The 17,462-nt window shown below is 41.4% G+C and overlaps 1 protein-coding gene across 1 annotated transcript in view; it reads left to right on the forward strand.

Moving 5' to 3' along the window:
- LOC121535156 (long-chain-fatty-acid--CoA ligase 3-like) overlaps nucleotides 1-14,820 on the forward strand; it is a 40,981-nt gene extending 26,161 nt beyond the window's left edge. The window contains exons 7-15 of the mRNA XM_041841934.2: nucleotides 1,077-1,200; nucleotides 1,369-1,440; nucleotides 1,608-1,747; nucleotides 5,253-5,425; nucleotides 5,657-5,731; nucleotides 5,929-6,120; nucleotides 6,543-6,657; nucleotides 7,557-7,714; nucleotides 14,530-14,820. Of these exons, the coding sequence (XP_041697868.2) occupies nucleotides 1,077-1,200; nucleotides 1,369-1,440; nucleotides 1,608-1,747; nucleotides 5,253-5,425; nucleotides 5,657-5,731; nucleotides 5,929-6,120; nucleotides 6,543-6,657; nucleotides 7,557-7,714; nucleotides 14,530-14,687 (1,207 nt within the window). The 3' untranslated portion in view covers nucleotides 14,688-14,820. The remainder of the gene's footprint in view (nucleotides 1-1,076; nucleotides 1,201-1,368; nucleotides 1,441-1,607; nucleotides 1,748-5,252; nucleotides 5,426-5,656; nucleotides 5,732-5,928; nucleotides 6,121-6,542; nucleotides 6,658-7,556; nucleotides 7,715-14,529) is intronic.
- Nucleotides 14,821-17,462: the final 2,642 nt, after the last annotated feature.

A 17,462-nucleotide genomic window follows, 5' to 3' on the forward strand; every position in this document is an offset into this window, starting at 1 on the left:
TCTGGAGAAGGTCTATATGGAGGAGTGGGCCAAAATCCCTGCTGCAGTGTGTGCAAACCTGTTCAAGACCTACAGGAAACGTATGATCTCTGTAATTGCAAACAAAGGTTTCTATACCAAATATGAAGTTCTGCTTTTCTGATGTATCAAAACTTATGTCATGCAATAAAATGCAAATGAATTACTTAAAAATCATACAATGTGATTTTCTGGATTTTTGTTTTAGATTCCGTCTCTCACAGTTGAAGTGTACCTAATGACAAAAATTACAGACCTCTACATGCTTTATAAGTAGGAAAACCTGCAAAATCGGCAGTGTATCAAATACTTGTTCTCCCCACTGTATATATTGTAAAGTGGTTGTCCCACTGGCTATCATAAGGTGAATGCACCAATTTGTAAGTCGCTCTGGATAAGAGCGTCTGCTAAATGACGAAAATGTAAATGTAATGAAGGCCTGATTCACGCAGTCTCCTCTGAACAGTTGATGTTGAGATGTGTCTGTTACTTGAGCTCTGTGAAGCATTTATTTGGGCTGCAATTTCTGAGGATGGTAACGCTAATGAACTTATCCTATGCAGCAGAGATAACTCTGGGTCTTCCATTCCTGTGGCGGTCCTCATGAGAGCCAGTTTCATCATAGCGCTTGATGGTTTTTGGGACTGAAATGTTCCGTATTGACTGACCTTCATGCCTTAAAGTAATGATGGACACAAATTAACTTTTAACAAGGCACACCTGTTAATTGAAATGCATTCCAGGTGACTACCTCGTGAAGCTGGTTGAGAGAATGCCAAGAGTGTGCAAAGCTGTCATCAAGGCAAAGGGTGGCTACTTTGAAGAATCTCAAATATTAAATATATTTTGATTTGTTTAATACTTTTTTGGTTACTACATGATTCCATATGTGTTATTTCATAGTTTTGACGTCTTCACTATTATTCTCCAAGGTGGAAAATAGTAAATATAAAGAAAACCCTTGAATGAGTAGGTGTGTCCAAACTTTTGACTGGTACTGTATATTGTGTCTGTATGTTTGGCAGTTGAAAAAATGTTTTTTGTTTCCATTCGTGCAGTGAGACAGACACCTACATTGGGTACCTACCACTGGCCCATGTTCTGGAGCTGAGTGCAGAGATGGTGTGTATCGCTCACGGCTGCTGCATCGGATACTCCTCCCCACTGACGCTAGCAGACCAGGTGAACACACACACACACACACACACAAGCCAAGGCACAAAAACACACGCAGTATGTAGAAACACTCTATTCGACCTCCACTATTAGAGGAGAACAGGCCTAGCTGTGCTCTTCTCCTATTCTCTCTCCTTTCTCTGATCCATCTCTCTCTCGTGTCTTCCTCCCCAGTCGACTAAGATTAAGAAGGGCAGTAAAGGAGACACCAGTGTTCTAAAACCTACACTCATGGCTGCTGTACCGGTAAGCGCTAAAGCTACTATAGAATATATATATAAACAGTTAATATTCTGTTAACTTAAACTCCAGTACAAATTCTATGACCTGAGTAAGATACACACAGAACGTTTTTTAATTGAAGTGCTGTTTTGTCCTCTTTCCTTCTCTGTCCCTCTGTCTCCCTCCTGCAGGAGATCATGGATCGTATCTATAAGAATGTGATGACCAAGGTGGAGGAGATGAGCAGTGTGCAGAGAACCCTGTTTGTGTTGGCCTACAACTATAAGATGGAACAGATCACCAAGGGCTACAGCACCCCGCTCTGTGACAGGTAACACATGCACGCATTCCCACACACTTGTAGCACAGCAAACACACACACACACAGGCAATGGGTAATGATTGATGGAGATTCTCCAGGAGGAAATAGGAGTTTGAACTAGGGCTGTGGCGGCCATCAAATTATGTCAGCCGGTTATTGTCATGCAAAAGACTGCCGGTCTCACGGTAATTGACCGTTCATTAACATAAACACGTTTAGGATCTCCAGGCCTCCACACATACAAGCTGCTGATGCGTGCCTTTGGAACATCTACATTAATTTAATATACACCATAACAATCAGTCCATTATTTATTTTAGGTAGGTCTAAAGAAACATTATGATATTAAGAAAATGTATTTCAGAAGAACAGAATAGCTTATGAGTTGGCCTACTGTATGTTACCTGGCTATGCCCCATGCCATAGGCTGTAGGCTTGTTGGTTTAGCTGACAAGATATGCTTATAAGTCCCGTGCCATTATTTTATATTATATGATTTTATAGGAAAAATAATATAATTGAACTTAGCTGAATAAAATAGAAAGGATATTTTTCCCATTCCGGAGCGACTGCTCATATGAAGTGGCTATGTTGAGTATAAAAGTGATCATTTGAAACCGGTCCTCTACGCTAGATTTAGAGTTATTTGGCAACTTTAGTTGTGAATGATACAAACCTTAGAATGTCTTAGAAATCGAAACATATACGGGCTGCATGATGCGACTATAGGCTATTGTTGATTTGAAAAAGTTGCAAAAAAAGCTTGTGCTCTGTTCCTTGCCTCAGGCTGCACACACTGTTCTCTCATCAAGTGATCATATTATCACCCATCAGAATATTCTCAATTTAATATTGTCTTTACTAATATGTAAAATGTGTTTATATTTAGAATGGCCCATTATCAAATGGGCAGGAACAAGGGCAGGGGAAAAAAAGACTATGCACTAGAATAGCAAATGGAGGCCGCTTTCCTGCCTGTTCGTTCGGGTAGGCTACTCCAGTTATTTCACTCCACGCATCAACCACTGTTTGAGGAGCATGCTGCCTCTTGCTGCGCGACAGGTGATATTCCGACCAAACTCTGTATTCCATGGGCTCTCCAACCATGTTCCTGCAGTTACCAAGAGCTTAATTTGGGAAACCAAGTGAAATCTGTTCGAGAACATCGAAACTAACATGTTTTCACAATGAAACATAGAGTATTTAATTAAACTGCTGACAGCCCCTCTTTCTGCGCGCTTCAGAAAGTAATGAAGGAGAGAGGGGAGGAGATGGAAACGCACGGTGGTGAGATATTCTGTAGCTAAAGGTAATGTGTCACCCAATTAATTATAAAACATTATAATATCAAAAATGCCCTATTACTAGGCTATTCAAAATCAAATACAAATGCACTATTGTAGGCTAACTGTAATCGCCTAGGCCTATACGTTCTCTCCCAGACTCATGAATAGACAATTTGGAATATAGGCTAGACCAATTAAAGACATAATATGCGGTAGCCTATGTATTGTATAATGAAGGGCATAAGCATTATTTTAATTGTATTACTTTTTGTTCAGGCTTGGGTTCATATATGAGAATGTATACGGTAATATTAATCATCACCTTAGAAAGAGCTGTCCATTTAATTGTTCGGCTTTGAAACAACATCCACAATGACCATGTTTTCCACTCAGTTTCAACCTGTTGTTGAACTTCTTCTTCAAATTAATCAATCACAGTGAGGTGAGTTTTTTAAAAGCACAATACTGTTTTGATGGTAAGTGTTTGATGTGATTTTCGATTGCATTGACGTCAGAGTGGTTAGAAGGACAATAGAGCCCTGAGTACCAGGCCATTAGCGAGTTGGATACTACATTTACATTTTAGTCATTTAGCAGACGCTCTTATCCAGAGCGATTTACAGGAGCAATTAGGGTTAAGTGCCTTGCTCAAGGGCACATCGACCGATTTTTCACCTAGTCGGCTCGGAGATTAGAACCAGCGACCTTTCGGTTACTGGCACAACGCTCTTAACCTCTTAACCACTAAGCTACCAACGCATGTCCTGAGTGCATAAGAGGAGATTACCGTGACTCAGCGGTCACAAGGAATTCTACTGTGGTCATGACTAGGGCTGTGGCCGGTGATTGTCAAGCAAATAACTGCCGGTCTCACGTAATTGACCGTTGATTAACAAACACATTTAGCATTTCCTGGCTTCCACACATAGCCTACAAGCCACTGATGCAGACCTTTGGAACATCTACATTTAAAAAAGTCTAATAAATCCATGTAATATAGCCTACACCATCACAATAAATCCATTATTTATTTTAGACAGGTCTTAAGAAACAACATGATATGAAGAAAATGTAGTCTATTTTCAGAAGAACAGAATAGCATATTCTGAGTTGTCCTTATGTTAGGCCCTGATCTGGCTATGCCATATGGCTGTGGGCTACACTATTCATTTAGCAGACAAGATTTGCTTAGAATTATTTAATATTATTTGATAGTATGAAGAATACAATTGAACATAGCTGAATTAAATAGAAAATATATTTTAACATATAGGCCTATGGGCTAGGCTACATGAAGTGTGCGAATATGATTTTAAAAAGTCGCAGAAAAAGCATGTGCTGTTTGCTTTAAGCTGGTCATCATTCACAAGTGATAGGCTAATATTGTCACCCATCACACTATTCTTGATTTAACCTTGTCTTTACATATACTAAATAATATATATGTGTGAAATTTGTTTGGATTTAGAATGGACCACTATCATGCACCTGTCTCGAAACAGGGGCAGGGGGAAAAAATACATGTCATCTATGCACTTAAATAGGGAATGGAGGACGCTTTTCCCTGTGGTTTATTTTCATGCCAGCCAGGTAGGCTATACTCCTGTTGTAAAGAGAAGCAATGTGCTTAATATTAGGAAAGTTGAGAAAAGATATAGTAGGTCTAGTCTATAGAAAGCTGATGGGATCCTCCTCTTTTTTATAGAGGCCATCACTCACGCAATTGCATAGCCTATAGAAATGTTGCGCAATATGAGCTCATGGGCTCTCATGAAGTGTTTGATTAGATTTTCGATACATTTGCATTGATGTCAGAGTGATTAGAGGGACAATAGAGTGCTGAGTACCAGGCAGTTAGCAAGTTTGGTCAGAGCTTGGAGAAGCCTAATTACCGTGACTAAACGGTCACGTGGAATTTGACTGCCGTCATGACTCGTGACCGCTGGTGTGGTGGTAATACAGTCACCACAACAGCCTTAATGGAGGCTCACTTTTTTCCCTTTTCATTCACTCACACACTTGCTCAGTGAATACGACAAACAAACCAATATTCTCGATATTGCATGTGGCATTGCTGTGGGGGGTTCCTGCATTAAAAAGAAACAGAAGGTTCACACAGAGATTATTACTGTGTGGTGAATGACTTGGTGTTTGTCATGATGTTATACTTATCCTCTTCTCTCTGTTTCTATCTCTCCCTCTCTCTCTCTCCACCTCTCTTTCTCCAGTCTGGTGTTTAGGAAGGTGCGCTCGTTGTTGGGGGGTCACATGCGGGTGCTGTTGTCAGGCGGAGCGCCCCTATCCGCTGCCACCCAGCGCTTCATGAACATCTGCCTCTGCTGTCCCGTGGGCCAAGGCTACGGCCTCACCGAGACCTGTGGCGCTGGCACCATCAGCGAGAGTAAGAGAGAAGGAAGGAAAGGAGGGAGGGGGAGGGGGAGGGGGGAGGGAGGGGAGGGAGAGGAAGGGAGGGGGGGAGGAAAGTCCAAGAAGAAGGGAGGGTAAAAGAGAGGGAAGTATGTAGACTGATGGAAGAGAGCGGATGGGGCACAATAGAGAAAGCCAGGTGATTGTACACAGTAGTGTGATATGCTGTGTTCTCACACTTATTTTTTCTCTCTCTATTTGTCAGTGTGGGACTACAGCACAGGCCGGGTCGGAGCTCCTCTGGTCTGCTCCGAGATCACCCTCAAGGACTGGGAGGAGGGTGAGTCCCTCCATGGCACTGGGACTGTAGAATAGGTGATATTAGGGGAGGGCTGGGAAAAGGGGAAGTTGGGCTGGGGGGGTGGAGGTGAGTGGGGTTGGGGGCTAGGGTGAATGAAAGTTGTATTAGAAGGGATGGACGTGGGGCTGAAGATGCTTTCGACATAGACCTCATCCTCTTCTCCTGATCTTCTCCAGGCGGTTACTACAGCACAGACAAGCCACACCCAAGAGGGGAGATTGTAATCGGCGGGCCCAACGTGACTATGGGTTACTACAAGAACGAGGTGAAGAACCGTGAGGACTTCTTTGTGGACAGCAACGGCCAGCGCTGGTTCTGTACGGGAGACATCGGGGAGTTTCACCCAGATGGGTGCCTCAAGATTATCGGTGAGGAACCCAGAAGAAATACACATTTTAGAGAGAGCCCTATGATATTTTGTCCGTCTCTCTGTGGATTTAAATACGAGTCAGGATGAAAGCGCCAGATCCTCAGAATCTTCCCCATATGAACCAACTAACAATTCAGACCAGTACAATTAACTGAGGGTGGCCTTGTGGTTAAGGCCGCCGCCCTCGGCACATATAGGATGATTCCCTTGCCTGCGAGGATCCGAATCCGGGCATCTACCAACCCTACTCCTTCCTTCCCTTCTCTATGTATCCACTTCATTTCATACCTGTCTCTGTCAAAAACAATAAAATATGAAAGGATTCACATACATAAATGACTGTACTCCAACAGATAAATTCCTCCCGAAGGCGGCTGTATATAAATCTACCTTACCAATCATTGTGTTCCTTCTGTGCAGACCGTAAGAAGGACCTGGTGAAGCTCCAGGCTGGGGAGTATGTGTCTCTGGGGAAGGTGGAGGCCATGCTGAAGAACTGCCCTTTCGTAGACAACATCTGCGCCTACGCAAACAGGTAACAATGCACATATTATATAGCACCGGGTGACTGGAGTCTCTCTCTATAATACTGAGTGTATAAAACATTAGGAACACCTTGCTAATATTGAGTTGCAACAGCCTCAATTCGTCGGGGCATGGACTCTACAAGGTGTCGAAAGCGTTCCACAGGGATGCTGGCCCATATTGACTCCAATGCTTCTCACAGTTGTGTCAAGTTGACTGGATGTCCTTTGGGTGGTGGACCATTCTTGATACACACGTGAAACTGTTGAGCGTGAAAAACCCAGCAGCGTTGCAGTTCTTGACACAAACCGGTGCGCCTGGCACCTACCACCATACCCTGTTCAAAGGCACTTAAATATTTTGTCTTGCCCATTCACCCTCTGAATGGCACACGTACACAATCCATGTCTCAATTGTCTCAAGGCTTAAAAATCATTATTTAACCTGTCTCCTCCCCTTCATCTACACTGATTTGAAGTGGATTTAACAGATAAGGGATCATAGCTTTCACCTGGATTCACCTGGTCAGTCTATGTCATGGAAAGAACAGGTGTTCTTAATGTTTTGTACACTCAGTACAAAACATTGATTGTCTGTTTCTCCTTGTCAACTTGTTCTATCTCACAATGTCTCCATCTGCTGTCTGTGCCACCCACTTTCTACCTCTCTCCTGTCTCTCTCTCTCTCATTGTCTTTCTAACTCATTACTCTCTCTATCCTTCATCTTATTCTGGCCCCTCTCTCTCTCCATCTTTGCCTTTCATTATAATAATAACTATTATGATGATGATGATGATGATGATGATGATGATGATGATGTAAAAAGGAATTATACAAATCAACTGTATTGTCTAAATAAAACAATAACACTATTTTATCTCTCCATTTCCTTAACTTTCTCCCTCCCAGTGACCAGTCGTACGTGATTGGCTTTGTGGTGCCCAATCAGAAGCAGTTGATGGTGCTGGCGGAGCAGAGAGGGTTACGGGGCAGCTGGGAGGAGATCTGTAACAACCCCGACATGGAGAGAGACGTCCTCCGCATCATCACAGAGGCCGCTCTGTCAGGTAGGATGGAGTGATGGAGAGAGGGAAGCGAGGGAGGAAGGTAGGAGTTAGTTAGGAGAGATGAAGGGAGACGATCAAGAGGTGATAGAAAAAGGACAGAGGTAGGAAAGAGGGATGGAGGGGACTATGAGAGACGGTTGGAGGGAGGAATAGAGGTTTCTGGTTGTAACAGAGTATTGGGCTGCGTTCCAAACACGTAAAAGACACACGCTCCTCCACTTACCCTCACCTTATGCCCTTGCGGGAATCACCGCGGCCATCTTTGCCGTCGGTCCAAACAATTAGCCAAGCAAGGGAAGTTGGCAATGTAAGCCCCTCAGCCCTCGTTTGTGATCGAGTGTACAATTCTGTTCACTCCAGGGCCTGAAATGCCCCATAATTCAATTTGCGATGATTGCACATCCGCTAAGAAAAGTCAGCCAAAACTTAAATGCAACACTCAAACATGATGGAGGATAAACGAGGAGAATCAATCTCCAAAAGAAAACGCGACTCCTCAACGGATACAGATGATTTATGCTTTTCACCACTGGGACTGGTAAGTGTGGAAAGCAATCTGTTGAAGTTGATAAATGACAAACTGGGCATACTAGAGTTGGTCAGTAAGGATGTAAAGGAGTTGAAGGTGAGTCTTGAAATGAGTGACGAAAAAGCTGTGATAATGGAGAAAGATTAAAAAAAAGCTAAAAGGGACAGTCACTAAGATAGAAACGGACGTTAAGGAACTTAAAAAGAAGAACAACTTTCTGAGAGAAGCCTTCCTAGACATACAGAGTAGATCGATGAGAGAAAATCTAGTACTTACGGGTATCCAAGAAAAAGAAGGAGAGGTTACCGAAGGACTTCTTTCTTACAGCGCTTCAAATCCCACTCGATGCTGCCGATAAAATCCAACTCGAACGTGTACACCGTTTCGGACAGAGATGTGAGCGTCCAATCGTTGCCAAATTTGTTTTTTTTAAGGATAAAGTAATGGTTAAAAGCCTAGGTAAAAGACTTGCTGGCACGAAAATAGGCATGATGTTCAGTTTCCGAGGGAGATTGCAGAACGGCGCAAAGTTCTGTACCCAATCTTCAAGGAAAATAGATTAAAAGGGAAGCGTGTTGCTCTCGTAGTCGATAAACTGTATATTGACAACCAAATGTTCCTTGACTCAAAGACTACTCCATGGCTATTCTGAAAGTTCTAATAGAGTCATCGAATAATGAAACACCCAATACTAGCCATGGTAGGTATTGTAATAATAAAACACATTTATAGTATTTATAGTATTTTATAAAGGGATAAGACGGCATTACAAGAAAGGTTAACAAGCTAAATAATACATCTTCAAATATCACTAATTAAAACACAAGTACTCAATCAACATAGTGGAGATAAAAACATAGCAAACAGAAGACATAGAGGGCACAGTGTGTGGATGTATTGTGATGGAAGGTGTGCTGTGCGTTTTTGTGTTTGGAAAAGTGTGGCGTTAAGTGAGTGAGAAAGGAAATGGTTGCATATCCCAGAACCAACGTGTGTCTGTGAGCAGGGGTTGTGAGAGAGAGCTTTCAATTTTGTGCAGATGAGGGATATACATTTTAAAATAAAGTATACATCGAATTATTATTTTTATTGTCCTATCATGATGGAACGGTCCCCAACCCTATATCCTAGACACCCACCTGAGCGACCCATTCACCAAAGGGAAGTCCCCATCTGTTTTATGGCCCTGCTGTAAGTTGCCTATATGCAGCCAAAACAGAAAGATAAATGCGGTCAGAGACCTACTAGAGCAGCACCGCCCCCTCAAGATTCTGAGCCTGCCTGGCAGGGTTGGTCCTACAAAGCCAGAGCCCCCTGATGGGAGAGCATAATATACAAGGAAATTCTCAAAGCTGCTAATGAGAAACCTTGACGTCCTTGTACCTAGCCGGTGGGGATTGTACCCCCACCCAGGTAGTGGCAGTGCTGGCAACACTGGCTGCAGTAACCCATGGGGAGGGGGTCACACTCGGACAATCAGAGAGGGGGCATATTATTGTGGCCCTGGTGGCACAAAATAATCAAAGGTCTGACTGCACGGAGATGCTTGGGGAAAATGGTTACAATGGTCCCCACCAGAGTGTTTGTGTTTCAGGGGAAGAGGGTGGATCTGATTTCCATCACCTAGGACTTGACATAGGTTAATCAAATCTAAAGTTCTTGTCAATTTTTGCTCAATCTTGCATGCTTTCTCAAGCAGCTGTAACTGTATATGCATTCGTAAATCAGGTCCTTTCTTGAGTTGGGCTCTGGGATGTAACAACCCTTGAGCATCTGAGCTTATGGTTGATTGTGGAGGAAAGGGATTGAGTGTGTAAGAGTGTGTGCGTGTGTGTGTGTGTGTATCCAACATCTGTTGCAAGGGGGTAAGGATGTTAGAGAGAATATAGGATGAACCAAAATAATTGTTTGCTAAAATAATAATTGCTTGACAAAAATGTAATGTAATACAATGGCAATCCGGGTTATAGGTAACAATGCTTTGCATGAACTGCCGACATTATTACGCATATTAATTGATAATGATGGAAATTAAGATATGCAAGATATTTGAATAGATATATATTTTTAATAGCTATATACAGTGGGGAGAACAAGTATTTGATACACTGCCGATTTTTCAGGTTTTCCTACTTACAAAGCATGTAGAGGTCTGTAATTTTTATCATAGGTACACTTCAACTGTGAGAGATGGAATCTAAAACAAAAATCCAGAAAATCACATTGTATGATTTTTAAGTAATGAATTTGCATTTTATTGCATGACATAAGTATTTGATCACCTACCAACCAGTAAGAATTCCGGCTCTTACAGACCTGTTAGTTTTTCTTAAAGAAGCCCTCCTGTTCTCCACTCATTACCTGCATTAACTGCACCTGTTTGAACTCGTTACCTGTATAAAAGATACCTGTCCACACACTCAAACAAACAGACTCCAACCTCTCCACAATGGCCAAGACCAGAGAGCTGTGTAAGGACATCAGGGATTGCCATCGAGATGTTAGCTATTAAAATCAGATCCAACAATAATATCAAAGGATTAGAAATCCAGGGCTTAAAAACAAAGGTGTCATTGTACGTTAATGATTATTTTTTTCTTTTAAATCCACAACTTGAATCCCTCCACAGCCTCTCAGAGGATCTAGATACATTTTCCAACCTCTCTGGATTACAACCAAATTATGATAAATGTACTAAATGACGTATTGGATCACAAAAAAATACAATTTTTACATTACCATGATGGTGATGTGGATATACTTAGAATACATATCCCAAATGAAATAAATGATCTCACTCCAATACATTTTAATAGAAAGTTAGCAAAAATAGATAAGATCTTTCTACCATGGAAAGGTAAATACCTGTCTATTTGTGGAAAAATCACCCTGATTAACTCTTTAGTATTATCCCAGTTTACCTATTTGCTTATGGTCTTGCCTACGCTTAGCGAACAGTTTTTTAAATTATATGAGAAAAACATTTTATTTGGAACGGCAAGCCAGACAAAATTAAACGGGCCTATTTATATAATGAATATGAATTCGGAGGACAGAAATTATTAAATATTAAAGCATTAGACCTATCACTAAAAGCTTCAGTCATACAAAAATGATACTTAAATCCGAACTGGTTCTCTAGCAAACTAGTAAGATTGTCTCACCCCATGTTCAAGAATGGCCTTTTTCCCTTTATTCAGATTACAACCTCTCACTTTCAGTTATTTGAAAAGGAAATAATCTCCCAAATATCACTATTTCTAAAACAAGCCATAGAAAGTTGGTTGTAATTTCACTCCAGAAACGACAGAACAAAAAATGCAACAAATATTATGGTTAAACTCAAATATACTAGTTGATAAAAAAACATAATTTTTTGAAAGAATGTTTAAAAAAGGTATAATCTTCGTAAATTATATCATAGGTAGGACTGGTGGAGTTGTGTCGCACATGCAGCTAACAAAAACATATGGAAATGTCTGCTCTACCCAAAAATACAACCAAATAATTGCAGCATTAGGAAAGTGGAAGGGGGAAAAAGTAGGGAACTTGTCTGTCGGCCTTGCATTAAAGAACATAATTGGTTAAAGAAAATTGTGATAAATAAAAAAGTATACCAGTTTAATTTAAGGACCAAAGGATTGACAGCCGTCCCATATAGATTCTAAAAGAGTTGGGAAGAGATTTTTGACGTACCGATTCCATGGCATAGTGTTTATGAACTGATAAGCAAAACGACGCCTGATTCAAAACTTATAATTGTTCAATTTAAATTATTATACAAAATTCTTGCTACCAATATAATGTTATTTATATGGGGGATACAATCTTCCCAGCTCTGCAGATTTTGCTGCAAAGAGACAGAAGCATTAGATCATTTGTTTTGGTACTGTCCATTTGTAGCTTGTTTTTGGTCACAGGTCCAGGAATGGCTGAAGGATTGCAATATTTACCTGGAACTTACCCTGCAGATAGCACTACTGGGTGATCTGAAAAGTCATAGTCAATCGATCAATAATATAATAATAGCAAAAATGTTTATTTTCAATTTACAATCTGTAGAAACAATGAGAATAGAAGGGTTCAGAGCTTTTGTGAAACATCACAGTACAGTTAAAAATATATGGCAAATAGAAATCCAATATGGATGGTGTTAAGAGATAGATGGGAGGTGTTGAATGGAGCTGAAGGATAGGACTAATAACAACTAACAACAACTAATAACAACTAATGTAAAGCATACTGTGTCCATAATAAGTATATAGGTTATAGATTGAGAGCTTTTGTGAAAGAGCACAGTTAGAAAGATATGGCATTTGGAAGCAAACCGGATGGACATCATGAAAATGATCGGAAAGGTTGAGGGTAGAGGAAGTTCAACAAAATATAATTATTGTAAAATTGACTGTGTCCATAAAATGTATATAGTAAGTATAAGCTGGAAGTAGAGGCCTAAGCATTGTTGTTCACTAGTCTCTCCAACTCTAATTAGGGAAGGGGTGGTGGGGTTGGAAAGTAATAAAGGGAAATATTTTTTTTTTAAAGGATATGTTTATATACATGTATTTATATGTACAATTGGAAGTCGTAAGTTTACATACATCTTAGCCAAATACATTTAAACTCAGTTTTTCACAATTCCTGACATTTAATCCTAGTAAAAATCCCCTGTTTTAGGTCAGTTAGGATCATCAATTTATTTTAAGAATGTGAAATTTCAGAATAATAGTAGAGAGAATGATTTATTTCAGCTTTTTAAAGTTTTGGGTCATTGTCATGCTGGAATACCCATCCACGACCCATTTTCAATGCCCTGGCTGAAATCTCACCCAAGATTTGACGGTACATGGCCCCGTCCATCGTCCCTTTGATGCGGTGAAGTTGTCCTGTCCCCTTAGCAGAAAAACACCCCCAAAGCATAATGTTTCCACCTCCATGTTTGACGGTGGGGATGGTGTTCTTGGAGTCATAGGCAGCATTCCTCCTCCTCCAAACACGGCGAGTTGAGTTGATGCCAAAGAGCTCGATTTTGGTCTCATCTGACCACAACACATTCACCCAGTTCTCCTCTGAATCATTCAGATGTTCATTGGTAAACTTCAGACGGGCATGTATATGTGCTTTCTTGAGCAGGGGGACCTTGCGGGCGCTGCAGGATTTCAGTCCTTCACAGCGTAGTGTGTTACCAATTGTTTTCTTGGTGACTATGGTCCCAGCTGCCTTCAGATCATTGACAAGATCCTCCCGTGTAGTTCTGGGCTGATTCCTCACCATTCTCATGATCATTGCAACTCCACGAGGTGAGATCTTGCATGGAGCCCCAGGCCGAGGGAGATTGACAGTTATTTTGTGTTTCTTCCATTTGCGAATAATCGCACCAACTGTTGTCACCTTCTCACCAAGCTGCTTGGCGATGGTCTTGTAGCCCATTCCAGCCTTGTGTAGGTCTACAATCTTGTCCCTGACATCCTTGGAGAGCTCTTTGGTCTTGGCCATGGTGGAGAGTTTGTAATCTGATTGATTGATTGCTTCTGTGGACAGGTGTCTTTTATACAGGGAACAAGCTGAGATTAGGAGCACTCCCTTTAAGAGTGTGCTCCTAATCTCAGCTCGTTACCTGTATAAAAGACACCTGGGAGCCAGAAATCTTTCTGATTGAGAGGGGGTCAAATACCTATTTCCCTCATTTAAAATTCAAATCAATTTATAACATTTTTGACATGCGTTTTTCTGGAGTTTGTTGTTGTTATTTTGTCTCTCACTGTTCAAATAAACCTACCATTAAAATTATAGACTGATAATTTCTTTGTCAGTGGGCAAACGTACAAAATCAGCAGGGAATCAAATACTTTTTTCCCTCACTGTAAGTGTATGTAAACTTCCGACTTCAACTGTATTTATGTATAGTTGAAGTCGGAAGTTTACATACACTCCACAAATTTCTCCGTCCAGCCAAGATACGAAATGCAATCATAATTGACTGTAGCGCATATAAAGCACACACAACAGTCACCGTTGGTTCCATGATGACTGAAAAAGTGGCAAATTTCCGGGCAAGGGCGGTCTATTTAAAATGAATTCATTCCTCCTTCGTCCCTTGCCCTGCAAGTGTCAACTCATGATACTTCATCAGAAGTGGGCTGATGGGAGAGTCTTTTACGTGTTTGGAATGCAGCCTTGTTTTTCCTCCTAACCCTCTGCCATCTTTCTGGACCTATCGTTGAATTGTACTTCTCAACCTCAGCCCATGCATTAGTCTCTAAAGTCCAGTGTTGTTTCCCCCCAGCCAAACTGGAGCGCTTTGAGATCCCTAAGAAGATCCGTCTGAGTGCAGAGCCCTGGACCCCAGAGACTGGCCTGGTGACAGACGCATTCAAACTCAAACGCAAGGCACTCAAATCACACTATCAGGACGACATCGAGAGAATGTACGGCGGCAAGTAACACACACACACAGACAGACATACGCAAGGAATCTAACAAACACTATGTAGATGACATGAAAACTGGAGAGAATGTACAGCGGCAAGTTACACACAAACAAACACAGACATAGACCCATCCCCCCAATCTAGACCCCCCCATTTTTAAAGAAAAGACAGAGGGGCCAAGCCAGTTGGAGCGACATCTGTTACTTCTCTTCGTCAAAGGTTTTTGGGGGTCTGTATGTTGCTATGACGATGGTGGCATCATGGTGATGAAGGATGTCGACACGACTCAGCCGAGACGCAGAAAATGTTTTGAACAATGTCCATGTCCCACTTCTCCGCTCCTCTCCTCTTTTTCTCCCTCCCTTCACTCTCCTCTCCTCCGTCTAGCATCTCCTCTTCGGCCTCTGTGTGTAGTCCAGACACCTGATAGGAGAAAGGATGGTTTTTGTGTGACAGTGGCCTGGGTCGTGTTCATTAGGCATCAAATGGAAGACGACAGACTGAAACAGGGAGGGACTACCTGAACTTGTCCAACAAGAAACGCTCATTTTCATTTTTCCCTTTGCAAAACGTTTTGCTATGGTGTGCACTAATGAATACGACCCTGAAAAAGGAGGCCCTTTGGTTTAAACGTTCCACATCCAGGATTGAATCTATGCAGGGATCTCTTTATATTGTATAAATGTTTTTGGGTGTGGTGATGTTTTGTTTTGTTCATGTTTTGTTATGTTTCTTTTTTTAACGTAATCTGTTTGTCTTCGTTCGTTTCCGAAGCCCATTTGATGAACATCTTGTGTCTGAGAGAAATCAGTGTTACGAAGCCATGAGACATTTTTAGCAACGCAACTCGCATTCTTAATTTGCTTTCTTTATTTCTTATAAAGAAATAGAAAAGACAGATTGGCCAAGCCAGTTGCAGCGGTCTAAGGCACTGCATCTCAGTGCTTGAGGCGTCACTATAGACCCCCTGGTTCGATTCCAGGCTGTATCACAACCGGCCGTGATTGGGAGTCCCATAGGGCGGCGCACAATTGGCCCAGCGTTGTCCGGGTTTGGCCGGTGTAGGCCGTCATTGTAAATAAGAATTAGTTCTTAACTGACTTGCCTAGTTAAATATAGGTTAAAAATAAAAAATAAATATCTTTCTTATATTTTTCTGAATGGTTTGTTTCTCATTTATTATTCTCATTATAATTCTTCTCCCTCATCTGCGTCTATGTCCTGAAGGTTGTTTCTATCCTATGGAAGAGTATGTGTTTACTGATTGAAGTCCTATGTCACTCTGTTACTGTGTGCCAGTGATGGAATCTCCTCTCCCTGCTCTTTGCCCCTGTGTGTGGCTATGGGCTGATGTGATGTGCCTGGGTTTCTCCTAATGTAGGCTGATCCTAGCTCTGACTATTTGTGGGATGTCATGAGTTGACCAAGGCAAGAACTTATCTGGGACCATGTTAGCAATGATTGTGAGGTGTCCAGGGTGGCTACAGGAAAGTAGGATGCAGTTACCCAATAAAGCTGATCTAAGTTTAGTTTCTCTTCCCTGTGGTTGAGGTTAGGATGTGGAGAGGATCCTTGATATGTGCCTAAGGGCAACTTCTCAGCATGGGATGCCAATCCTACTGAGACCCTTATTCATTTATATTCTGTCACTTAACCAGCAGGAAGCAGTCTCTGCCTCTGGTTAATCTTTGAAACATAATCTGTATAATAATGTCCAAATTTACAGCTAGGGGTGTGTATGGGTGCATGTGTGGTTTGTGCCTGTGCTGATGTTTGTGTGTGTGTGTGTGTGTGTGTGTGTGTGTGTGTGTGTGTGTGTGTGTGTGTGTGTGTGTGTGCTTTCACTGCCCTGAGCTTGTTCCAAGTTCCCATGTCTCTGTGAAGCCTGCTGGATGGCCACCACCGTGACCTGTATCAGTCTGTTACCTTTCAATGTTTCCTCCAGTAAAACAATGTTACATACACAGTATCCTGCTAAACCAGGTATGTGGCTCCATAAACCATGTTATCACCTGGACTATCTGGTTCCATAAACCACAAAACCATGTGGATTGTCTGTATCGAATTGGCCTAAACCTGCCATTTTACTCCATAAAATGATGACCAATGTACTGCATGGATGTCTCCAAGAGAACCAATTAATCCCAGTCCAGATCTGTAGGTGTTTGCTTTATTAATAGCTGTTTGGCAGACTGTGTTTGTGTGTCATACAACAGTAGTCCTGTCTACTCTGATATCCCTGTTTGTATTACAGTAATACATTGTCCTATTTCTTTGTCATAGCCCTAGTTACTGTTCTATTATTGATGAAATATGAAATACAGATTGAATGTGCAATATTTATATGAAATACACATTCTAAAACTAAAGTATGTAAAGGAAACATGCACAGAGAGAGAGAGCCACTTCACAGTGTATGAATGTGTGGGTGCGGGCCTGTCGCTTTCCATTCAAATGTACAAAGAAAACCTAGAGAAGGACAAACAGACGGACAGACAGAAAACATTGTTGTAGAAGTAGTAACATATAGCCTCTTTATGGAGTGATATTAGTGCCAACAGAAATTGAATCTGAATTCAATCAACTTGAATTTGTTGGCACTAATATGACGCCATACCTCTTTTTCTGTATTGTGAAAGTACTGTTCCGATGACGTTACACAATTATATTTGGAACTCTGTAATGAAGACAAATATTTTGGCCTTGTGAATATAAAAGACAAATACAATGGTGAAGAATAAGGCACTACAGGTGAACAGATTTAAGTCTCTGGGAAGTTATTTGGGTT

The sequence above is a fragment of the Coregonus clupeaformis genome, chromosome 21 (assembly GCF_020615455.1).
Source record: "Coregonus clupeaformis isolate EN_2021a chromosome 21, ASM2061545v1, whole genome shotgun sequence".
Classification (NCBI taxonomy): Eukaryota; Metazoa; Chordata; class Actinopteri; order Salmoniformes; family Salmonidae; genus Coregonus; species Coregonus clupeaformis.